Source organism: Chiloscyllium plagiosum, unplaced genomic scaffold (assembly GCF_037043375.1).
Source record: "Chiloscyllium plagiosum isolate Xiang-an unplaced genomic scaffold, Cpla_swu_hap1 HiC_scaffold_21, whole genome shotgun sequence".
Lineage (NCBI taxonomy): Eukaryota > Metazoa > Chordata > Chondrichthyes > Orectolobiformes > Hemiscylliidae > Chiloscyllium > Chiloscyllium plagiosum.
Window position 1 is genome coordinate 15,677,052 of NW_028270159.1, and position 26,414 is coordinate 15,703,465.

General features: G+C 38.8%; 1 protein-coding gene across 2 annotated transcripts in view; it reads right to left on the reverse strand.

Moving 5' to 3' along the window:
• LOC122564924 (protein GPR107-like) overlaps positions 1 to 26,414 on the reverse strand; it is a 108,103-nt gene that overhangs the window by 53,222 nt on the left and 28,467 nt on the right. For both annotated transcript variants that reach the window (XM_087998313.1, XM_087998312.1), the window contains exons 11-15: positions 25,386 to 25,459; positions 22,149 to 22,266; positions 20,583 to 20,713; positions 19,499 to 19,542; positions 815 to 864 (exon numbers count right to left, since the gene is read on the reverse strand). In XM_087998313.1, the coding sequence (XP_087854439.1) occupies positions 815 to 864; positions 19,499 to 19,542; positions 20,583 to 20,713; positions 22,149 to 22,266; positions 25,386 to 25,459 (417 nt within the window). The remainder of the gene's footprint in view (positions 1 to 814; positions 865 to 19,498; positions 19,543 to 20,582; positions 20,714 to 22,148; positions 22,267 to 25,385; positions 25,460 to 26,414) is intronic.

Below are 26,414 nucleotides of genomic sequence, written 5' to 3' on the forward strand. Positions count from 1 at the left end.
AAACCTCCAAGATCTTCCTCAATTCCAGCTTTCCCCATCCAAGACTCTCCCTTCAAGAACCCAGAACATGATGAGTCAGCTTCCCAATCATCCCATCCTCAACCACACTTAGTTGTTCATCATCAAGTAATGGAAACAGGCTCTTCAGCCCAACTTGTCCATTTTGACCAGATTTCCTAAACTGAACTAATCCCACTGGCTTGCGCTTGGTCCATAGCCCTCTAAACATTTCTATCCACGTACTGGTACAAATGTCTTTTAGATGTTGTGATTGCAACACTTTCTATGGCAGCTTGTTCCATCCACGCATCACTCTCTGCATGAAAGAGCTGACCCTCAGGTCCCTTTTACATCTTTCCCCTCTCGCCTTAAACCTATGCCCTTCAGTTTTGGACTCCTCTACTCTTGGGAAAAGACCTTGGCTATTCACCTTATGCATGCCCTGCAAGATTTTATAAACCTCTAAAGTCACCCCTCAGCCTCCTATCTCCAGGGGAAAAAAGTGCCAGTCTAGCCAGCCTCTGTTTATAATTCAAACCTTCCAATCTCAGTAAAGCCCTTCTAAATCTTTTTTGTACCCCTTCCAGTTTAATAATATCCATCAGCTGTGACTTCTTGATTCTTCTTTTTCTGATGAGCAGCCACAATTTCAACCGGGCAGGCAACCTGGAAAAATACTCAGTTTCTAGGTTTCCGAACCATCATTCCTAACCCAGTAAACACTGAGGCCATGGAACAGTGCCTTTTACTTGATTGCTTACCCTGGCAAAATTGTTTCCCTTTGATCACATCAGGAGAATAAGCTGAAACTTACCATAACATAATAATGTCTGAATAGCTTCAGTTTCGCCAAGTTAACTGCAGCTATAAGAAAACAGAGAAGTAAGAAGTAATAGGATTTTAACAGGAATTAACAGAGAATCAAAGTAAAACTTTTTCTAATATGACATCTACCTATTTACGAGGTTTGTTTTACAAACCACCATTCTGCCTTTATTATGTTTTTTAAGAAATCAAGCTTTGTAGCAAAAGATATCATTAAAGCTAGCTGAAATATGGGAAAAGGTATGATAAATCTTTCATTCTGAACACCCATGAATTGCAGAAGGAAGGACGACGGATGGCAAGGAATTCTACAATTTCAGAGTTAGTACAGAAGGAGTCTATTACTTTGGTCTTTCAATCCATTCTGTTCCATTCCCCTAATCTATGCCTGTAACTCTGCAAGTTGATTTCTCAAGTGTCCATCTAATTTCCTTATGAAATCACAGATCTCTCCTCTTCCTTCATCCTCAAAGGAAGCCTGGTCCAGACCATGATGACACATTGCATCTAAAAAAAAAAGTTCTTCCTCACAATTTCCCTTGCATCTCTTTCCCAAAATCTCAAATCTGTGTCCCCTCGTTATCGCACAAATGGGAACAGATTTTCTTTGCCTACCTTATCTAAACCTTTCAAAATGTTGATTATCTTAATCAAATCTCCCCTCAATCTCTTGCTCCAAGGAGAGAAACACCTGTGGGAAATAATAAAATAGGATAGGGTGCAGTGGAATGTTTACTTCGATTTGTTGTGATAATGCAAGAGCAAGAGAATCTATAGTGCCTAGATCAACAAGAGTGGAAAATTCAGATGTATTATTCACAAAAGAACTAAGAGCAACTATTAAACACACAGAATAATGCAAGCTCTAAATCTAAGTACAGGAACATCTTAACTAATGTAAACACTAAAGTTATAAGAGCATCAGAAGCATGCTTATGTAATTCTGTGTGTGCTTCTGTTGATTAGAGCCCATGTAAACTACATCTTGTTTCTCCAGTCAACTATGAGGAATTCAGAAAAGGAAACAAATGGCCTGTCAGCCAATGTATCTCAGGTTTTCTGTTCTGCAGATGGTAAGCCGTGGTTGCGGCTGTTTGACAGGATGGTTAATAGGTTATAAGTCAGCAGGTGCTTAGCCTCTTTACATCGTTTGAGAATGAAGAGTTGCTCTGAGCTATTCCCTGGGCAACTGTGAACTAAAGAAAAGAGACATTTACACAGAATGTTCCAGCATTAAATATTAATGGCTGCTTAATTCTGTTCATTCATGAGCTGCCACAAGAAGGCCCTTGTTAAATATTTGTACTGAGAAAGAATCCAATCTCCTCTTCCCAATTAATGCTTATTATTTAGACTTACACATGTGTATGGAAGTTTTTTGTTGCCCGTGGAGTTGCACACAGCATGTGTTGCCAGCTTCAGCAGATGAGCATGGACAGGAAGTAAAAGCAACAATAGGTAGAAGACTGTGATTTGAAGGAACAGTGTAGAATCAAACAGCACAAACGGTGGCCTATCATATCTGTATGAGTTCTCTGAAAGAAAATTAGTCCTACTCTTTTACTTTTCTCCTCATAGCACTGCAAATTCATCTTTTTCAAGGAAATATCATATTCACTTTCTCCCACAACAGACCAATGATATATATGTGACAGAAATAGAGATGCCACACATTGCTAATATATGCTGCAAACTGAAAATCATAAATATGATTTAATCAGGGGCTAAATATTAACACCATGATAAATACATGAAACACTCATTTAATACCCAAATTCAGAACTATAAGGTTTGAATACAACATTGCATTTACATTAACAAATAATTATTTTTCCAAAGCATTCTATAAAGTGCATAATATTATGGATCTAAATCCACACACAATACAACAAATTGCAGAAAATGAGAACTGATCAGTTTCCAAAACACTGTCAATTATATTGGAGTAGTTCACAAAACCAGCAGGAATTTCTTAAATTTTCAATATACTTCCTGATGTTTTGCTAGGGTAGGTTTGATACAGTCCAACAGAGACAGAGATGAAGCAAACTATCCTGTTTAATTTATCTGGCAAGTCTGGGCTGGTATCCAATTCCTCTCAGAATATTTTACTCAAAAGAAAGAATCCAGTTCTAATTTGAATAAAGCAGACTTAAAGTGTTGAATAAGTCACACACTTGGAATACACTTCTTTACTGCAATGCATCAGCATCTAAACCAACAACTTCAAGTGCTGCATGCAATTTATTCTAAATACAACGTGCCACCAACTCGCTCAATTGCTGTAAAGTGCAAATAGATGATTAAGCTCTTCCTTTTCAAACTGATTTGCAATTTTCTGCAAAATAAACTACAAAGTATCAGTTCTGATTAGGCATGAATCATATGTAAAAACCATTTCTTTTTATTTTTCTATAGTTTCGATGGAGACTGAAATGGGAAAAGGATCAGCTAGCAACCAATAGTTGCTTGGTCTGTGAATTTATCATTATCAATAACAACAATGTGACTGGATCACAGACAGCTAAACATTTTGTGGGTGTGAATGAAATAGGCAGGTGCCTTTGGACCTCTGGAAAGGGAGGTGTTGTATATTTCACTACTTTAAAGCCTGAAGAAAACCAGTTTATTTTCCCTCACCATTTGCTGTAAGCTGTGGGCTCTGCACCAATAAATCAGAAAGCTATCTCAGTGCGAACCACATGGACAAGGACTATTCAACTGCCTTCCCAGCTCCCCGACCCCTCCCGACACACACACACACAGACACAAAAGAAATTGGTATCTGTCGAGATGCACATATGGTGTAGATTTATAAGGGGGTTACTGGAATTATATGTCGACTGCAGTTTACTTGTACCTAAAACCTATTTATTTGTAGTAAACAGTAATTCTTGTTAAGTGCAGAAACGCAGTCAGTGCAACTAGTCAACTTGGATCTCAAAAGACAGGTAAATTCAAGAATTTTGCAAACTTGTGTAAAATCTTTAACTTTCGTAATGACTCTAGGAATAGTGCCACTTGATTTCGAGGATATTACCCCAATGAGGGTAATTAAATTCAGATGAGGAAATTAAATTCAGATCTCAAAGTAATTTCTATTTTTGGTTAATTGAACTACTGTTCACAACACTTCATATCACATATAGTAGCATGGATGTTATGGTCAGGAGTGAATAATGAAGAAAGCTGCCTCTAAAGGTCTAGTGGTCTCTTCTTCAGACTTCACTTTTCTGTTGGTAGTTTAAATCTTGCACTAAATCAAGGGCAGACCCGCGATAGCAACGATGTCAGCAAGCTGAGCAAACTAGGGGTTAGAACCCTTGCTGATATTTCTTTATTTTTATCATTTGTGGTTTGGAAGTTAATTGCGAGTTTATTCTTTTACAAAGAACCCTCGAGACTTTTCTGGAGATGCATTCTACTCAAACAGGTATCAGATGCTGAATGCTAACTGTGGCCTCACAGTGAGGCAACCAGTCAAACAAAGAGAAACCAAAGTTCAAACACTGATTTTTGAACTACGTTCAAGTCAAAAGGATTATAGCTTGCAAGCTACAGGATAAATGTATGGTTGCTCCCTCATTGTCCTCTCATTATCAATTTACGAACGTTCAGACATCAGAATCTCAGTTATAAGTATTAACTGAATATTTCTTGGATCGGCATGGAAGCTAGTTGTATGCAACGATGACTTCAGAAATCAAGCAAGATATAACCCCATAAGTCTGAGGTGTTACGGATAATAGAGTCTGCTTAAATGAACTGGCCAGTTATATCTCATTTATTTTATTCTACTGATTTAACCCTTAACCGTGTCAGTTCGTCTGTCTGTCTTTGTGAGAAAGCAGGAGTTGAGAATTGAAGAAAATTGGGTTTAGGTCCTAGACATTAATCACTTTTTAGTTTAATTTTCCCCTGATAAAGCTATAGTGATATTAATAAATAGTTAAATCTTTCATTTAAGCTATAAATCTGTTATTAGTTATTCACAAATTCTGGTATTGAATAATCAGAAAGTCTGGTCAGGAATCATTGAGATTAATTTTGAGGGTCAGTGAATGTGTTAATTTTACTTTGTTACAAATATAGGAATAGGTAGATTGATTTTAATTTGATTTGGCTGGCTGTCCTTGGTTTGAGCTGTCAGAAAAAAAATTTCTGGTGTATCAAACCAAACAAACTGATACTACCATTATTCAAGTGGGGCCTAAAGTTAGCATGTCCCCTTAACACTTGCACTGTATCATTTTGACAAGTCTGCTTATTCATTTAAAGAAGAAACCATATTTTATGAATAAGCAAAACAAGTGCAATAACCAAAACCACAATCTCAAGCAAACCCCTCAGATGTAGTTCACCAGCCAATAACCATGGCCTCCAGGGACTGTTGCATTGTATTCCTGCTTCTGAATGATGGCCTCAATAATGTGAGAGATCAACAATCATTGATAATTGATTTTTTGGTTCCTAATCACATTCAATCCATTAGTTGGAACTTGGCCAAGGTGTGAGATGCAAAAATGTCAGCTCAATGTTTTACAGATAGCAAAGTTGTGATGTACAGGGTGGCTGTCTGTCCTTTTCTTCCATTCATAAGTTTTGTACACTTGCCTGATCCACCCCTCAGAAATGTTACAAAGGCATCTAGGAAATTTTGTTAGCCTCATACTATGTTGATTGTGGATTGACATTCACAAAACAACTTGGTTTCTTGGATTTGCCTATCACGAAAACGAAGAACTTTTCAGAATCATCTATGTTGGCGCAGACCACAGCATTCGTTGTTTCGCTCTCCACCAATGATAGGGGATGGCCTTGTGGCTATTAATCCAGACACTCAGGTAATGTTCTGGGGACCCAGGTTTGAATCTCACCATGGCAGATGGCACAATTTGAATTCAATTAAAAAAGGCTAAATGCCCTCAATGCCATGGCTTTCTCTAGAGCATTTACCACCCCAACTCACTGTTCTTATGCTTACAAATATTATGAATACATCCAGGATATGCAATCAACAACCCCATTTGATAATGCATCAATTACTGGAATTCCAAGTTTGCAAATCCAGCAAGTTTGAATGAATTGTTATACTCTTGCTGAAACTGAAAATGTATGAATATCTAATGTGAATTTCAAGCCAGGAAGATTTAACAGAAAGAAGCTATAAAAAAAGATATCCAGTATCCTTAGTTCAAAGTTTGAGAGAAGATTTGTAGCTCGGGTGTTCGTTGTTGTGGTTCTGTTCGCCGAGCTGGGAATTTGTGTTGCAGACATTTCGTCCCCCGTCAAGGTGACATCCTCGGTGCTTGGGAGCCTCCTGTGAAGCGCTTCTGTGATCTTTCCTCCGGCATTTGTAGTGGTTTGAATCTGCTGCTTCCGGTTGACAGTTCCAGCTGTCCGCTGCAGTGGTCGGTATATTGGGTCCAGGTCGATGTGCTTATTGATTGAATCTGTGGATGAGTGCCATGCCTCTAGGAATTCCCTGGCTGTTCTCTGTTTGGCTTGTCCTATAATAGTCGTGTTGTCCCAGTTGAATTCATGTTGCTTGTCATCTGCGTGTGTGGCTACTAAGCATAGCTGGTCGTGTTGTTTCGTAGCTAGTTGGTGTAGCCATGAAACGACACCAACGAGCCATGAAATGACACGACCAGCTATGCTTAGTAGCCACACACGCAGATGACAAGCAACATGAATTCGACTGGGACAACACTACTATTATAGGACAAGCCAAACAGAGAACAGCCAGGGAATTCCTAGAGGCATGGCACTCATCCACAGATTCAATCAATAAGCATATCGACCTGGACCCAATATACCGACCACTGCAGCGGACAGCTGAAACTGACAACCGGAAGCAGCAGATTCAAACCACTACAAATGCCGGAGGAAAGATCACAGAAGCGCTTCACAGGAGGCTCCCAAGCACCGAGGATGTCACCTAGACAGAAGACGAAATGTATGTAACACAAATTCCCAGCTCGGCGAACAGAACCACAACAGTATCCTTAGAATCAGCAACCCACTATAGTACATGGTCACATCGATTAAGGATAACTCTTTATGCTGTAGTCTGATGTAGTCACATGACATTCAGTCAGATAGGTTATATAAATGTCTGTACAAGCTAACACATAGGTTGTAGAAGAGTGTAGTTGAGTTACTGGCCGAGGAGATAGACATTGACGTGTACTCACTCTATTTGATAAATGAACGAAACACGAACACTAAAATAAATACAATACATAGACACATAGACAGAAAAAGCGTAAAGAGAGGCCAAAAACTAATACTCCAAATTCACAAAGGTTTTTCACATTTCTGCTACAAACTTTGTACAACTGTTATTGTAAATATGTGTACGAAGATGCATTGTGATGGGGAGATGCTCAAGCAATCTTCAAAAATAGGTCCTAAACTAAATTTATGAACTCTTCAGATATTTCGCTTTAAAAACCCTCTCATTCTCATAAAACTACATTTATTTATACGAAGTTACTTTATAATTTATTGAAGCAACGAGGTGAAAATCTCTTTCATTGTGGATAACACTAATAAAGAGAAACAAATTGACTACTTTTGATGATTAAGTAAATCATTTACACTTTTGGTGTGGCTCGGTATAATGGGCCTTGATTACCAGCGCAATTCTCCCACCAGAGTAATAGAGTCACAGATGTACAGCACGAAACAGACCCTTCGGTCTAATTCATCCTTGCTGACCAACTATCCTTAATTAATCTAGTCCCATTTGTCAGCATTTGGCCCATATCCCTCTCAACCCTTTCTATTGATATACCCATGTCGCAAATGCTGTAATTATACCAGCCTCTACCATTTCCTCTGGCAGTTCATTCCATACATACACCACCCTCTGTATGAAGTTGTCCCTTAGGTCCCTTTTGAACACAGTATTCCAAAAATGGCCTAACCAATGTCCTGTACAGCCACAACATGACCTCACAACTCCAATACTCAATGTACTGACCAATAAAGGCAAGCGTACCAAATGCTTCCTTCAGTATCCTGTCTACCTGCGACTCCACTTTCAAGGAACTAGGAACCTGAACTCCAAGGTCTCTTTGTTCAGCAACATCCCCAGGATCTGACCAATAAATGCATAAGTCCTGCTCTAATTTCATAACACTAGTCTGTTGAAAAGAAAATGCTGTGACAGCTGGGAGGAACTCAAAAATAAGACAGATGTTTCTAACCTTAGATATTTAGCACACATTATAGTGCTGCAGCGAGCAACACAATACACTCATTACAGAGCAGCGAGGAGGACTAGGACTTGAAGTGTACCAAAAAACAATTTGGATTAAGATTGTGTCTTTCTACAGAAAGCCTAAATCAAAGGATGGCCTCTCCTCCACAGCTATCTTGAGTTTTTAAAGAGCCTCTATGAAGCAGTAAAAACTTCAACTGAAGTGCTTCACTTCAGCTTTACCAAAAATAATTTCATACGGGCCACATATGGTAAATATTCGGGCAACCTCGGTCAGAGAGGTGGAGGTAGGTTTTAAGAGGCACTTTAAAGGAAAAGGGAAGGCTAGTAATATTAAGAAAGAACTCTAGTGGAGAGGGTTAGGCATTAATAGATGATTAATCTACTTCCAGACATTTGCCAACAATGGTCTATATGCAGAAAGTTTGGGAGAATGTCAGGCCTAGTTCCGACAGGAACCAAAAAAACTCAACTCATCTTTATCATCGGGGAGCAATACTAAATATTCTTACCTTCCTCACAGTCAATCAGATTTGTGTATTACTTTTGATCAAGGTTGAATTTGAGTAACTTGGTTTACAAATCTTTCCCATGTCAGTTCATAATCAGCAGCAGAGAAATCCAAAACGTGACCTGGAGAAACCTGCTCTTTGATTTTAATCAACTAATTTCTAGACAGTGCCGGTTAATTTGGAAATTACTGGACAGAGAACTGCAAGTCTGAGCCTTAGGAATATACATCTATTCCCTCTTTGCGTACAATGAATTCTGCAATGACAGCACTGTTTCTCTTTGAACCCAGGTATCACGACATTTTTGAGCTTAGCATGAAAAGTCCAGAAGTGAATCTAAATATTTGTAATTCACATAGGATAGTTAACTGGAGTACAACCAAACATTAACAGAACTGTTAAAAATGCAGAGACATTGGTGTTTAATAAAAAAAAAACTTTGATCTTTACTTTTACAGGTGTGTCCAGCATTTGTGAATTCCCAGAGATACGCAGAGTATTGTGTAACTATTCTGATCATAAAATTCTGCCCAGCAATATGGATTACTAATGGAAGAAACAAACTGCTGCTGCAGCTTCCTGCCTGCTGGATATACAAAGAATTTAAGTCAATTATATAGACAATAAATACTCCAATTACATTGTTCAGCAATCTTCAACCTGAAACTCAATTACTGCTACAGCTACCAAGAACTCAAATTACCCATAAGGTGATTTACAGAGTGCTCAAAATTTGAAATGCCTATTCTTGTACTTTCTTTGTCCAAATTCTTGTTTTGCTTTCATTCTGATGAATCATAGTTAATGGAATATGGCTTCTTCTTTACTTGATGCACTTTGATGGCCTCTCCTCACTCTATAGAAGGAACAAACATATAGATAAAAGGCCATAGCATCCATTCCATTTCCAAAAGGTTAATTCACCTTACCTGCCTCCGTGCCACCCACTGTCAAACCCTGCTCTCTTTTAAACAGCCATTGTGTGTATTCATGACTAATTAATAATGAAAATAAGAAGTTTATTCTTTGAATGAAAATATTCCATCTGACTTATCTTATTAGACCATAAAATATAGGAGCAGAATTAAGCCATTTGGTCCACTTGATTATGGCTGATGTGTTTCTCAACCTTATTCTCCTGCCCTGTCCATCTGTAATCCTTGACCCTTACTAATCAGTGACTTGACCTTCACAGCCTTTTGTGGCAATGAGTTCCACAGATTAACCGCTCTCTGGCTGAAGAAGTTCCTTCTTAGTTCAGTTCTAGAGGGTTGTACCTTCACTCTGAGGCTGTACCCTCAGATCCTAATCTCTCCTACTTGTGGAAACATCTTGTCTATGTCCATTCTATCCAGATCTCTTGGTATTCTGTAAGTTTCAATCAGATTTTCCTTCATCCTTATATACTCTAGAGTACAGACCCAAAGTCTCATTATTAACTCCTAATCTTACAATACCAAATATGGTTTGTGGTACAATGAACAACTTGCTTGGAATACTTTTATCCAGTTTCTGCACCACTAACCTCTTCACAGCCATCTGTTTACAAATTTACACTAATACTTGCTGTCAAGTGATGCTAACACAGGAATTTCACAAATTAGCACCACATTAAAAGCCAACAGGTATACAAGTTCCCTTTGAAAGAATAAATCAGAGATTTCAGAAATATTTAGGTATCAAGACACTGACAATCTTCATGTCCAACAGATTTTATGAAGTAAAAGGAGCTTTCACATATATTTCTTAGTTTTAACAGAAAAACTACAATAATATCTAATTGTTGCATATGTGATGCAATCTTATAGGATCAGGTGAATGTTTAAGATATTCATATTACTTACTTAGCAAGTAGTTGATTCGCAGTGGTGCTATCTACAGATTCAGACTACTTTACGTTGTTGGTGCTCAGGCCTGTGAGAATGTGACATCAGATATAAGGCATTGTTTTGGCAGCTATATTAATTTTTTGCAGCATGAAGCCATGACCAACTTAGCTGAGAAGAGGTTGGTCAAAATAGAGACATCTTGTTTCAGACAAGCTTCCTTTCCAATTGGAAATTTTTGTGGAATGGTAGAGTTGAAAGAAAAAGCACAAAAATAGACTTCATTTGGGGCCTGGTCTTTATTGATATGCATTGAACTCCACTGGAAAACGTAGATATACACATTTACTTCGCTGTGATCAGTTAGACTGGCACAAACAATGACCATGTGGGTGAGGTACTGAAAGATTCAACAATATGCTATGGTGGCAGAGCAGAGAAACCACAAAAAAAAAATTCAAAGTGCTTTTAAATTATTAAGGGGGATATTGTTATCTTTCAACGTTTATCAGGAAAGTGATCACATAAAATCCGCTTCAATTAAATGCTCAAGTAGTAAGGGCTACATACAATAAAGAAAGTGAATGTATATATGCATCATGTCCTGGGTAAGAAAAGGCGCAGAACTGCATGAAAAAGTATCAGTTCTTTGAGAATCTCAGGCTACAACGGTTGATATAATGTAGCTGAGTGCTGCATTAAGCAGAAGATTCGTGTGCAAAATATCTCTGCCTTTGGCACATGCCAAATAGCTTCAGACCTAATGATCACCTTTCAGGCAGAACATAGCAGCTGCAAGACAGAGTGACTGGAATTCTAACAGGCTGTGCTGTCTCCACAGAGACATTCTATCTGTAATATAATACTGACCGTTAATGCCAGAAAGAAGATGCAGTAATTGCAGATCTACCCTAGGAACTGGCAGTCATTCAACTTCCAGTGCAAGAAACAAATACTTGAAATTGTTTACAAGTCGGCCTTACTCATTGACCTTTGTTTTTGCTTTTACACAAACAATGATCAAAATATAGCTACCAGAAAAGCCAGCAATGAAATTCAAAAAATCCTAAAGGAGTTTCAGCAGCAATGTTGATTGATCAGCACAGTTGTGCCTTACAGCACCTATTTCTTCAACAGAAATTTAGCATACATTTTTAAGTCTATCTCTGGCATTTGACTCCAATTGTCTGGGCTAGAACTACTATAATATTAACATTTTCTCTCCAGACACGAGCATAATTCATATGAAAAGTGCTCTGCACCACACTGTGGCCAGATAGAACTTGCCAATCGCCCCACCCAGGTGCAGGTTCTGCTGCCAGATTCTAACACAGCATTGAGTGGTTGGCATTCACTTCTCCAAAATTTCTATCTCTCACAAAGAAAATGAGGGAAATACTTGAGTTCTACAGCACATGAGAAAGAGAATGAACTGGAAAAACTCACAATGATTGACAGGCTCTTATCACAAGAGCCTAAACTTTAGGTTTGTTTTACAGTATAACCCTGACATGCTGCAGAGAGAGGCAGTTAAATGTTTTGAAATATTCTGTATGGTGAATTCTCAACAGCAGGAGCTCTGAAAGGATTAGGAAATTCTATATGCAGAGAGGAAAAAATGAGCTGCAGCCATGCTAGACTAAACATTTTAGAGATTTGGTGCAAAATTACATTGCTAATTAGCTGCTAGTGAAAGCTAAAGAAGATTCAAGTAGTGAAGGAAAGATCAGATTTCTCAGCATTTCTTCATTCCTCAGAAAGCCTCCCCTATGCATCACCCCTGAGAGCATGACCTTAAACATGTAGTCATGCCTCCATCAGTATCACTTGCTCAAAACAGTGTGAAAGCAAGCAAAGTATACAACGCTTTTCTCCTCAGTCCTTCTACCATACAACCACTGAAATTTCAGTGCTGAATGCATGGGGAATTGCAGCCACAAGCACATGGTGAAACACTGCAGCACATATTCAATCTAATGTTCCACACTGAATTCAGCATTATTTACAAAACTAGTAAATCTCCCAAGAATTCCTCTCAGCAGGTCAGAGAATGTATCGTTGTATAAGAAAATTATCATGCACTGCAAAGGACAATGTACTAAATTATTAGAAGATCTCCCACTGAGCTTCTCTCAGGGGCAAGATACAAAGGAAACAATGTGGGAGGTAGAGCAGGCCATGCCTGCATGCAGCTGATATGGAAAGAGTAGGAGGAATTTCAAAAGTAATGTGAACCCTTCTAAAGAAAATGCCTTCAGTTTATCTTTCAAAAAAAACACACAGGCGACAACAGAGCAAATTATCTCCTTATTTATTATATCCTTGCTGTTTTGCTGGACCTGGTGTAAGAAATTCACCACCATATTTCAGCATAAATTACAGCTGGCAAACATCACAAAACCAAGTTAAACAGTTTTCTTTTACTTATTTGACTCACCTTGTTTATTTCAAACCCACAAGAGTATATTTAAAATAAATGCGCTAAGTAATTTATCAGAAACATTAGCTTTGTTCTTAGAAAATGTATCCAATAAACTTTTCCCCTCAAATAGGTCTCTGGTATGGGTGAAAGATGTTAATTTTTTTCCATTTCTGGAACTTGTCATGGTGCACATGTCTGCTCTATGTCAACACTTAAAATGCAGCTACAGGAGCACTGATGCTTTTTTTGGGAGCCAATGAGTTTAACTTGGGTTCAACATTACAATAGTGACTACTCTTCAAACTTACTATGTTGGTTTTGAAACACTTTGGGATGAAGTGAATTTGTGAATTGAATTATATAAATTTGAGTCCTTTCTTAATTCTGGACACCAGCCAAAATTAACACGACATTCTGAATGCAAATCAATTTTTGTCATCACGCTACGTCAAGCAACAATTAAATGCATTAACTTTGCGTTAGCCAAGGCTCAGTTATTTTCTGTCGGTGGAACATTTGAATCAATCAGGATTTCTTACATGTCAGACATTTTTCTTCAAAGTTCAATGGGACAGCATTTCACATAGAATGGTTTAATTATGATGCTATTAAATCAATCTACTTTTAAAGAGCAGAATATGTACAGAATTTATGACACAAAATGAGGTCAGTCAATTATGGTCACAGTGCTGTTTTTGATCTCTGCAAACCTCCCTCCTAACACCATCAACATGTCCTTTTATCCCCTTCTCCCTAAAGTGCCTATCTACTTTACTTTAAATTAAAAAAAATGTAACCCACTTTTCTAACCTGCTCAAAAATGTTGTTACACACCCCGAGAGCAGGTGGGACTTGAACCTGGCACGCTTGATTAAGGGACACTACCTCTACACCACAAGTGGGCCCCCACTACTTCCCTTAAAATGCATCTATGATATTTGCCTCAGCTATGGTCATGAGTTTGAATTAATTCTACATCCTACTCACCCTCTAGGCTACAATATTTCTCCTAAAATCCCTTTTGGATTTATTAATCTTACAACTACATCTGCTTTGTTCGGATCTCATCCCAGAGCGTAAACTTATTCTCAACATCCATTCATTTTAATCGGTTACTGCTAAGTGCTCACTTTTCCAGTGAACAGAGTCCTAGCCTATTCCATTTTCATTCTATTCATGATATAGTATGACCTCAAAAAAGAATTTTTGAGACATGTCTAAGCCATTTTAAATGGAAAGTTTCCTTCTCAGCTGCAAATATCACATGGAAAACTAACAAGCCCCATTTGTGTTAGAAATAAAAATCTACTAATCTTCCTAACTGTAGGTTTAGTGCGCAGAAATTTCTGAAACTGTTTCCCAAATTAATCTATGATGGTGTTGGTCTTCAAGTGATTCTGAAGAATTTTTAAAACACTGGATTAGTTACTGTCGTCCTTTAAAATGTTAATTTAGAGCAAGAAATCATCCCTTGATGGATGAAGTATCAACTCTATGGTAGGCAGTTATCACTCATACCTTCAGATTAAATAATAATTGTGCAATGCTCTCAGTTCATGCAGTTGGAGAACTCCAATAATTATGTTAAGGGTTTCATTGAAAGATGCATACCAAACTCACTGCTGAGAAGAATCTAAATATTTTTAACTAACTAATGTTTGAAACTAAAATAAGCAAAAACATAAAGGTGAAATACCCAATAAATTGATCTTTTTAATTTAACAGGCTAAATATTTAGTAGAATAAGTGAACAGGATGAATGAATTTGAGAAAATTGAAATGTATTTCTATAGAAAAATGAATGGTGAATGGAGTGTGAAGGTGTAGTTTGCTTATTAAGTGAGTCCCATGTTTTTCAGAATTCCCAGGAACTTTCTCCATCTGTCAAAATTATTCATAGCAACTCTTACAATTTTAGCACCAATATCATTCCTGCAAAATTTCATAATCTATTCCAGTTTTTCGCTTCCATCAGCCCTCCACCTAACCCTGGGAGCCAGATGCTTTTGTATAAAGGCAATGTCTCAATTTGGGCTGCTTTTGCAATTTTTCTGCTTCCTAACATTGCCGAATGCTGGCTTAAGAATTCGGTATATTGAAAGTAATGAAATATTAACAATGTTTCCTTTAATTGCATAACAAACATTGTTAAGCCACTCAAGTTTAACTTTTCTTTTTATTTTATTCATTTACAGATGCGGGTGTCACTTTACTACCCATTTCTAATAATCTTGGAGAAAGCAATGCCTTCTTGAACTGCTGCAGTCCCTGGGGTCTGGGGACATCCATGATGCTATTAGGAAGAGAATTCTAAACTTTTGACTCAATAACAGTGAAGGAACAGTGACATAGCTCCATGTTCAGATTGTGTCTAGCTTGGAAAGGAAATTGGAGAAGCTCCTATGCATCTTCCATTCTGGTTCTTCTGAGTTTGGATGATGCTGTCAGGTGAACCATGCAGTGTTTACTGCAGTGCATCAATGCTTCCAGAGCAGATGAATAGATTTGCATAAAAATATCATTTTTCAGTCTAAACCTGCTCTACCAATTTCTCCCTTATTTCATTCCAGTGAAAATCAGTTCAGCAGGATATTTTCTGTGAGATAAAGGTGGTCAGTGACAGAAACAAAGAAGAAAAGGAAGAACTCTGTTACATTTAAATGAACTGTAAGCAGAACCACTGCAATAATCATTCCGCTGAAAATAAAACATAGATCTGCTTCAGAAATAAGGATGAAAAGTAGGGCAAAGCTACCACACCTACAAAATACAACTTGACATAGGTGGAGGAAAAGAAGGACAAATTCTGTTCTGTTTTCCAAAACATACAATTTTTCAACGTTTCTGGGATATGTGATGGACTTTAGTGCACTTCAGACGCCACACCTGTGCCCATTTCCAATGCTCCACAGAAATAAATTAGTCCTTCAATTTCGAATGGTTTCCAAATGTAGCTCAGCACTCAATAAACTGTTAACATGTCTTGAAACCTTCACTGCAGGCTAACTCTTCATCTATCCAGTACACGATCAAATGAGTTGATAGGCAAAGAGTCAACGGGGAGCTGGTTTCCTACACATGGATTTGCTATTAGAGAGCCGAGCAGTAGCATGATTCCTCAGACTGAAAATAAATAACTGCAAAATGCTGTCAAAAATGTTTGGGCTTCAATATCTCAAAAGACACATCTTCCACTTCCAAAAGAGAATACAGTATGGAATCAATAATACATGTGCACTTAGAGTTTCCTTAGCTTCTAACGTTCTGAATGCAATGACGTAAAAGCTGAACAGGATCACTAGAGCAGCCAACTTGAAATAGGGTGTAACAAGAACATTTCCTCAACAGACATCAGCTCCAGACTTGCGTGCCAGCACAGGCAATAGTTAGGTATAATAAGTTGAATGTATTGACTTCTATTTGCCAAATTAATCCACAAGTTAACCAAGTTTAACACAGACCAGCCATGCCTGTAAAATTCATCATTTCATTAATCACAGCCTGTAGCAATATATTTTTTGATGACATGGCAACTGAAAACTGATGCTATGTTTAAATGTATCAAAGAAAAAGAGATCCTATAAAGTGGCCAAGAGCACTGGGAAATCAGAAGATTGGGAAGACTACAAAAACAAAGAGAGGATAACAAAGAGAGAAATAAGGAAGGAGAGGATCAAATATGAAGGTAGGCTAGCCAGTAATATTAGAAATGATAGTGAAAGTTTCTTTGAATACATAAGAAACAAACAACAGGCAAGAGCAGACATTGGGCCACTTCAAACTGATGCTGGAAGCCTAGTGATGGGAGATAAGGAAATAGCTGGAGAACTTAATAAGTACTTTGGGTCAGGCTTCACAGTGGAAGATATGAGTAATATCCCAACAATTAAAGGGAGTCAAGGGGCTGAGTCGAGTATGGTTGTCATTACAAAAAAGCTAGAAAAGCTAAAAAGGTATTAAAATTGACAAATCTCCTGGCCCCGATGGGCTACATCCTAGAGTTCTGAGGGCGGTGGCTGAGGAAATAGCGGAGACATTGGTTGAGATCTTCCAAAGGTCACTGGAGTCAGGGAAAGTCCAGGATGATTGGAAGACCGCTGTTGTAACCCCATTGTTCAAGAAAGGATCAAGACAAAAGATGGAAAATTATAGGCCAGTTAGCCTAACCTCAGTTGTTGGTAAAATTCTAGAATCCATCATCAAGGATGAGGTTTCTAAATTCTTGGAAGAGCAGGGTCGGATTAGAACAAGTCAACATGGATTTAGTAAGGGGAGGTCGTGCCTGACAAACCTGTTGGAAGAGGTGACAAGTAGGTTAGACCAGGTAAACCCAGTGGATGTGGTCTATCTAGACTTCCAAAAGGCCTTTGATAAGCTGCCACACAGGAGGCTGCTGAGTAAGGTGAGGGCCCATGGTGTTCGAGGTGAGCTACTGGCATGGATCGAGGATTGGCTGTCTGACAGAAGCAGAGAGTTGGGATAAAAGGTTCTTTCTCGGAATGGCAGCCGGTGACAAGTGGTGTCCCACAGGGTTCAGTGTTGGGACCACAGCTGTTCATGTTATATATTAATGATCTGGATGAAGGGACTGGGGGCATTCTAGCGAAGTTTGCTGATGATACAAAGTTAGGTGGACAGGCAGGTAGTACTGAGGAAGTGGGGAGGCTGCAGAAGGATCTAGACAGTTTGGGAGAGTGGTCCAGGAAATGGCTGATGAAGTTCAATGTGAGCAAATGCGAGGTCTTGCACTTTGGAAAAAAGAATACAAGCATGGACTACTTTCTAAACAGTGAGAAAATTCATAAAGCCAAAGTACAAAGGGATCTGGGAGTGCTACTCGAGGATTCTCTAAAGGTAAACATGCAGGTTGAATCCGTGATTAAGAAAGCGAATGCAATGTTGTCATTTATCTCAAGAGGGTTGGAATATAAAAGCAGCGGTGTGCTACTGAGACTTTATAAAGCTCTGGTTAGGCCCCATTTTGAGTACTGTGTCCAGTTTTGGGCCCCACATCTCAGGAGGGACATACTGGCACTGCAGCGTGTCCAGCGGAGATTCACACGGATGATCTCTGGAATGATAGGTCTAACATACGAGGAACGGCTGAGATCCTGGGATTGTACTCATTGGAGTTTAGAAGGTTAAGGGGAGATCTAATAGAAACTTACAAGATAATACATGGCTTGGAAAGGGTGGACGCTCAGAAATTGTTTACGTTAGGCGGGAAGACTAGGACCCTGGGCACAGCCTTAAAATTAGAGGGGGTCAATTCAGAACAGAAATGCGGAGACATTTCTTCAGCCAGAGAGTGGGGGTCCTGTGGAATTCATTGCCGCGGAGTGCAGTGGAGGCTGGGACACTAAATGTCTTCAAGATGGAGATTGATAAATTCTAGATGTCACAAGGATTTAAGGACTACGGGGAGAATGCGGGTAAGTGGAGTTGAAATGCCCATCAGCCATGATTAAATGGCGGAGTGGACTCGATGGGCCGAATGGCCTTACTTCCACTCCTATGTCTTATGGTCTTAAATCACAGCACTGCAGAAGAACACTACAAAAACCAAAGTCTCAACTTTTATTTTCTCTCTCCTTTTAGGTGGCCATGAATTATAGGTTTGTTGAGTAGCTATATCTCATGCTTCCTCAATGTTGCTGAAGAACTGTTTGCTAGGAAGTCCAATATGTTAACTGTTCCTCAGAGGCTTGAAAATAGCTAGTAGCTGAGGAATAAGTGGAAGATAGAATGTCTAGCATGGTGTTTTTACTCAAACCCACTTACAAGATTGCAGTGATTTTAAAACAAACAGTGCAGGATGTGTGAAACAGTAAGTTGTATGCATTGTCAGTGGAGGAACACAGTCAGGTTTCAGCTTTTAATGTTTAACATTTTATCAAGTTTATTGTGTGAAATACTGACCATGCCAAACCAGGAGTTTCAGATTTGGTGGACAGTTTCAATGAAGAATGCCTGATGTAGCGTTTTTTTTTTGAGGGGTGAGCAGGAGAAGGGAGAGGAGCGTAAGATTCTTGACTATAATTGATAACCATGATCTCTGCTGACAGGGCCATTGATCGATGTCAAACCAGAACACGATGAGGGTCTGCTGCAATAATTTCAAACACCTGACCTGCATTGTCCTGGTTTCATTTTAAAGAATGACCGTAAATGCAAGGTCATGGAAGGGAGTGGATGCTGATCTAATCCAGTCCAGCAATAAGAGCAGAGATTTTATTTTAAGAGAGAAACACTGTAAAACCTGTCATCTGTGTTCTTCTACCAACAATGCATGAAACTTATTGTTCCATACACCCTACACTGTTTTAGTTTTAAAATCACTGCAATCACTTAAACTGGTTTGAATAAGACATTAGGCTAGATTTTCTGTCTTCCACTTAATTCTCAGCTAGCAGTTTTATTTTCTGTCTTATATTTAACAGCCATTTTAGACAGTAATTCTGCACTGTAAATTTTTTAAAACATGTTAATTTTCCATCGTGGTTCATAGTTTTAGTGATAAGCAAGTGAAGACCCCATGTTCACTGGGTACAGGTTTTCCAAAGACACACTGGACTATTTAACACAAATACATCTTCTGCATTGTCCAGTTTTTGGCTGCACGCAGCTAGTGTTCTGTTTAAAACTGCTGACACAGCAACCATCAGAGCGCTAGATAACTCCTTACCTTTTCCATCTGTAGCTGATGCTTCTTGCAAATGTCTAATTGACCTGTGAGTGGAAAGATGAATAACAATTAGAGTGTACTTAAGCTTGTGAAAAATGCTGCAGTGTCAAATTAAGTCCATGGACAAATTTAATTAAATCAATAGACTTCTATTTTAAGTACTTGTGATTTTTACTAAGATAATGTAAGCTACATGTTAAGATTAATCTAATGACTACATCAGTTTGTATATATTAAAAAACAACAATTAAGTGATACAATCCCACATTATTGACAGTGAGTTCTGAAGGACTCTCCCATAAATTCACCAATGTTGCATCATTTGTGCCTATGTTTTGTTTAAGGAAGTGTACAGGGAGAAGAGCAAAGGAAATTTTCTTTCAATCAGTCTGTCAACTTTTGTTTGGGGGAACTGCAGACACATCAATGTGTGCTGTGTCGGACATGCAATTATCAGGCACACCATCAATGTCTGGTACTCCCACATGCTTAAGGAATGTCAGCATCCATCTTGAATACACAACAATTGTCTGCTTTGGGAAGCTTAGATCAGTGCGGGTCTGGGTACTAATAAGGTGGGCTATGGTTCACATCTTCATTGTTGACCATGCCACTGGGTGTGTTGTCAGACACTGTCTTGGTTAAACCTTCCAGTGTTCCTGACTCTTGATGTCTTAATTTGTACACAAAGAGTGCATCCTTCAGAAAAATACCAAAGGTTTGTTCCCATGCAAACTTGTACTTTTCAGGAAAAGAAGGTCTGTGAAGACCAAGTGGAAAGTAGGCTAATAAGAGCACAGGAAAGAAACTGAGCTGCATTTCAGCTTCTTGGTTGTACTTGGGCTTTAGGATATTAGTAGAAGAAGTTATCTCGACTTGAATTAGTTGAATTGTTGATTTTACTACAATGACAACTCAAAATATTCTAGGGGCTATATTTTTCAATAGATCCCATAGATGGGTAGTCTGGAAGGGTCAGTTGGCACTTTAACTTTTCCTAACTCACCCAAGGCACAATTTATCAGGTCCACCAGTCAAATGACCTCACTCAAAATTATCAGGATTAAGCCATTGCCACACTTACCACACAACAGGGAATAGGATGGCACCACAACAAAGGAGATCAACAAGAAAGAGGATCTCTTTCCACAGTCCATATTCTGTCGTTCCTTCTTCTGTCGATTCAATAATGATGTAAGCGACATTAGCAAGGACCTAGTGAACAAAACAGTTTTACTAACAAACTTTTGCAACAGGGGTAAAAATGTTTCTCTCCTCACCACATATCCTAGGACTAGGCAACAAGTCATCACCTGCATGTATTTAATTCAGCTGCAGAAAGCAATTTGATTTGGATTGTTAATTCTTTTGGGCTGGGGCAATTGAGAAAATGGGGGAGAGCAGGAGGGAGAAGGAAAGAAAAAAAATTGCATCCATGGTAAATTTTATCAAAGCAAAGCACTCCCTAGTCAGGTACAGCATAGACAAAACTTGGTTTCATACTCATGATACAAGACCACACTTGAGATCTCAAAGCACCCTCTACTGGGTCAGTGAGATATATTGGATATTGGTGGTCATTGCACCCCCAGAAACACAAGTCAAGGAAAGGAAGAGTCACAAATGGGCCAGGGTATTGTCACAGGAGGATTGAAATTGGCAGCAAAAACGAATTAATTTGTCCAATCCCAGATGAGAGAAGCAGCACCGATGATGTCATTAAGTGCATGTATGTGTGTGTGCGTATGCATGTGTGTTTGTCACAAACTCCCAAAGATGCACATACAAGTGGACCCATTTGTTTCACTCACTCTCTCTTTGTCACCAGCATAAAAACCATAATTTTCCAGCCCATCCCATTCCAAAGAAGGGTCTTATTGAACTTGAAACATAAGCTTGGTTTCTCACTTCACAGATGCTGCCAGATCTGCTAAGGTTCTCTCGCACTACTATTTCTTATTCCAGCAATTAAAGTACATGGCTTAAAACAAAATTGTTCCCACTACTTTTCGTGCATAACTTATTTTCTCTTCAAATTCTCACGTCCTTCAGAATGTCCTTTCTTTCCCCCATGCTAAAGGTACCCCTCTCTCACTGGGAGGGTGAAATTAACTACATCTTATTGCATCTGTCAATGTAGTTCTTGCTGCAATTAAAGGCACTCTCAAGCACATTATCAAAGACTCCATCAAGAAGCATACATGGATGCCAACAATTCTCTACATCTTAATCAGGTAGACAAAACTGAGTGGTATCAGCATCAAATAATGCACAACAGACTACAAATACACTACATCACCATCCATCAGCTTCAAGGCATGAGTAAACTTAAATGCCAACACATCAATGTATCATTCTTCAATGCCGAACTTTCCCCCCTATTAATTCTTCTTCTATTCCTTTTAAATATTGCATCCCATACAATGGATGTTGATCTTTCAAGCTCTCTCTCTGAAAATACCAAGCTTCACCCATGAAGTTTGCATCAAGATTTTTAAAAGCCCACATCTGAGATAAAGAATCTCATTCCTTTTTTTCGGACTTTCACAGCAAAATAAGTGAAGAAAAGATTTACATGCAGACAAATGACAGATGCATGTAGACTGTAAATATTGCAGTAAGGACAATAGGCAGCTGCACTGTTCTTTACCTGGAGTGGAATAACTATCATAAAGATTTTCTTGTCTTTGTCAGACAGGATGTGTTTAACGAAGGCCCAGCCTGTTCCGATTAGTGAAATTGTAATGAACAACAGAGCACCTTTCAACCTTGCAAAAAAAAAAGATAAGCATACATCATTAGGAAAGAGGAGGATTCAAGGGCAGTCAATGGCAAAAACATTTCCCTGGATATAACTGAGTCAGTGATAGTTACAGCCGTCATTGCAAAATACATGATGCTTTTTATTTAATTGGATATCCAGAGGGCTAACTATTGACTTCCAGAAGATAGCTACCAAATGGATACTTGGTTGCTGACAATGAACCAGTCTCTTATTGAATAGGATGTGGTGAATACTTAACCATGATTAAAAAGACTTGCATTCATATGGAGCTTTATCGTGCTGACAAAATGTTTCAAGCATTTCAGTAATCAAGTTGAATGGTTCGCAAAATGCCAACTTGAAATCGCTGAGCTTAAAAGATTCAAAGCCTAGTATCTGCATTGCAGTTTTCCAGTGACATGCAGAAAGAGAGAGCAAATTATCTGCACTCTCACCTCCACCATCACACCCTCTAAAATTGCCTACAAAAATTGTATGCAAGTCTATTTCCAGATAATTCTGTCTCCTGTTCGTCGTGCCCACTATTTCTGGTGGGAATAGCTTAAGAGCAACAGAAGCTGATGATATGGAAAAATACAGAGGAAAATCTACACAGTACAGTCTAAGCAGAAGGTTTGGCATATTTATAATAGGAACCAGTGTTGTTATGTTTCTTTCTAAATCATTATATTGCTAAATGGATGTCCTGACCACAACGCTTATAGTGTCGAAGATTAGACGGATAACAATACTTAAACCATCAACAGCACTACCAAATACCCTACAAGGATGTTGGTCCTGTTGTGATTCAGGGTAACCCAGTATAGGTCCCACCATCCTCAGAAACAGACACAGTAATCCCAGATCTAAATTCTTTCCTCCTGCACTAACTCTTCAACCACACATTCATCTCCTTAACTGCCTATTTCTGTACTCACTAGACTGTGGCACCATGGGAGTAATTCAGAGATGATCAAACTCTGAAGTCCTGCTTTTCAATTCGGCACCTAGCACCTTTCCATGCAACTCTTAGCCTCATGATGCAGTGCTGCGCCTCCAGTCAAAGCTCAAACTCCAAAGCCCGGCTGAAAACCCGACTGCAGAATAGTCATTCAGCCTGCAAGGAGCATCTGAGATTTCCCACATTCAGCAGGCTGTGCAGCACAAGTGACTAAGCACACCTGCCATGTCTTTAATAGTACAAAAGTTCTTACTTTAAATTTAACCTAAGTAGAAATTTAATCAAGTTTTCTTCTTTAAAAAATTTGGAATGTTTACCAAAAGACCGTAAGACAATAAGATATAGGAGCAGGATTAGGCCATTCAACCCATCAAGTCTGCTCCACTTTTCAATCGTGGTTGATATGTTTCTCAACCCCAATATCGCACCTTTTCTCCATAACCCTTGATTCTCTTCATGGACAAGAACCTATCACTGTCTTAAATTCACTCAATGACTTGGCCTCCTCCACAGCCAGAGTTCTCAACTGCTCCTTATCTGACAAGCCTTCATCCCCCAGGATCAATCCTGTAAACCTCCTCTTGACACACTCCAACACCAGCACACCTTTCCTAGGGTCCAAGACTGCTCAATATATTAAAAATGCAGTCTGACCAGAGTCTGTCACAGCCTCAGCAATACATTTCTGCTCTTCTATTCTGGTCATCTCGAAATGAATGCTGACATTCTATTTGCCTTCCTAACTGCAACTGAACCTACACATTAGCCTTAAGAGAATTCTGAATTAGAACCTTTGTGCTTCAATTTCCAAGTCTTTCCCCATTTAAAAAACTGGTATATGCCTCTTCTTCTAACTAAAAGTGCATAACCTCACACTTTCCCACAAGGTAAGCCATCTGCTACTTCTTTGCCCATTCTCCTAGCTTGTCCAAGTCCTTCTGCAGCCTTGTTGCTTCCTCAACACGACCTGCCCCTCCACCTACCTTTGCCTCATCTGCAAACTTAGTAACAATTCCCTCAGTACTTTCATCCAGGATATTAATGGACTCTTGCAGAACTCTACTAGTCATTGGCTGGCATCCTAAGATCCCTCTATCCCCACTTTCGGCCTTCTGTCAATCAGGTAATCCTCTATCCATGCCAGCAGCTTGTCCCTAACACCATGGGCTCTTATCTTATATAGCAGCCTCCTGTGCAGCATCTTGTCAAAGGCCTTCTGGAAATCCAATTAGATCACGTCCACCGTTTATCCTTGCACTGGCAAACAGTGAAACTATAGCATTCTTCTTGTTGTTGCACATATCTCTTGAAACACCTTGACACACTACTTAACTGCATCCTTGTGACAGGTACTTAATGCACAACATTCTCAGCAGTTTTAGCACATAGAACTAACTGCCTGAGGCCATACAAAAATAGACAAATGCTAAACCTGAAATGAAAACAGGAAATTCCAGAAACACACAATGGGCATGTCAGTACCAAGAAGGATAAACAGTTAGACTTCTGTCAGAACTCATCAGGCCAGTTTTGATAAAAGGTCTACACATGAAGTGTTTATCTTTCTGCTGTAGGACTTGTGCATTTCCAGTATTTTGATTTTGCAATACTAAGCATGATTACTCAATGCATACATTTCCTTGAGGTTTAGGATCATGTGAAAATTCTCCAGGGTACATTGCATTAATTATTTTACCCTTCATCAGGATATATTTTTGTATTGAGCCATTTGTGGATAACCGGAATGATGAATAAAACTTAACATAGTTTTATAGAAACGTTTTCTCATTTAGATTTCCCTGGTGAGTGTGAGAGTGAAGTCAGCAGGATCAGCTCCCATGGTTCAGTCAAAGTCTCTCCAAACTTTGACTCAAGAGGAGTGCATGAACGATTTGGGGTAATGGCATCTTGAAATGGCGCTACGAGCCAACAATTCCATTCGCCTCTAACTTGACATACTCCAGAGAAGCAGAGATATAAAATATAGTGCATTTTTAAGTTTAGACCTGTATTCCACTGTTCATGACTACCTTTGCACAGGATAGGATAGTTTGTGAATTGCTATGATCCTTCAATTATTCCTTTGCTTTTTTTGTAGTTTTTAGGAATTGGTTTCAGAAACACGTTTCAAAAGTGAAAGGACAATGTTAAAATCTACTTACAAGTGAGTTATGTAGTATACCACAGCCCAACCTTCAATGGGATAACCCTGAGTTGATATAAAGTGATAATCAATCTGTTGGAAAAGTAAAGAACAAGGGGCATTAATGTCGCTTGAATGATGACATAGGGAAGAACAAACTTTTTTTTTTATGGACGATTTCTGTGGAATCTCTTCGCACAGCCTGTCTCTCCACTCACTTTTGCACATTGGCACTCCTGGAGGAGGTCGGAGGTCTCAGCCCTCCACTGTTACGCTTAAGAGCTGGCTACAAGAAAGAACAGCAGAATAGTTTTCCCTACGTAATATTTAAGCCCAGACCTACTATTAAGTAGCAAAATTCTTGAATACTGCTTTATAATAAAGTGCTGAAAATCCAAAAATAGTTTTGCAGGGATTAAATAAAGGATTTTGTATGGGCTACATTATTAAAAGTCATTATAAATATGGATGATGAGATTTCTTTTTTTTTAGGTTTATGAAACTTCAACTGAATGGGCAGTGCTAACTATAATTGCTTAACGAGATTATTATAATCAACTTGTTCAGACACTTTATGATACACTTCTGGAGCATGTGAAACTTGCTAGAACCCACACCTCCTGACTCAGAGGTAGGGACACTATCACTGTCCCACAAGAAATACCTTGAACTAAGCCTATATACTTGCCCTACACCATCATCAAACATGGCATACATCAGCAGTAACAAAGTAATCTCATTAGTTACAGCTTTTTAAAATCTCTTCGGTATTGATGACAATGAAGGCAAATAATCAATACAGAGAGCTCATGAATTTTTTTTGTTTGCAATGCATGTATACAGATATGTTGATTCCTGTTAATTTAAGGTACCTGCAGCAACCAGTCTTCATATCCAAGTATTGCAGTTCAGCTGGAAAAGATGTTGTAACCTTGTGTAAAATTAATGGTGCTCTTTCCCAGTGATCCAACATGAACAAATGGCATTCAAAGTTTCTTCTCTCTTTTTCAATCTCCAACAAACTCCACCTATTCTCTCACCATATTAG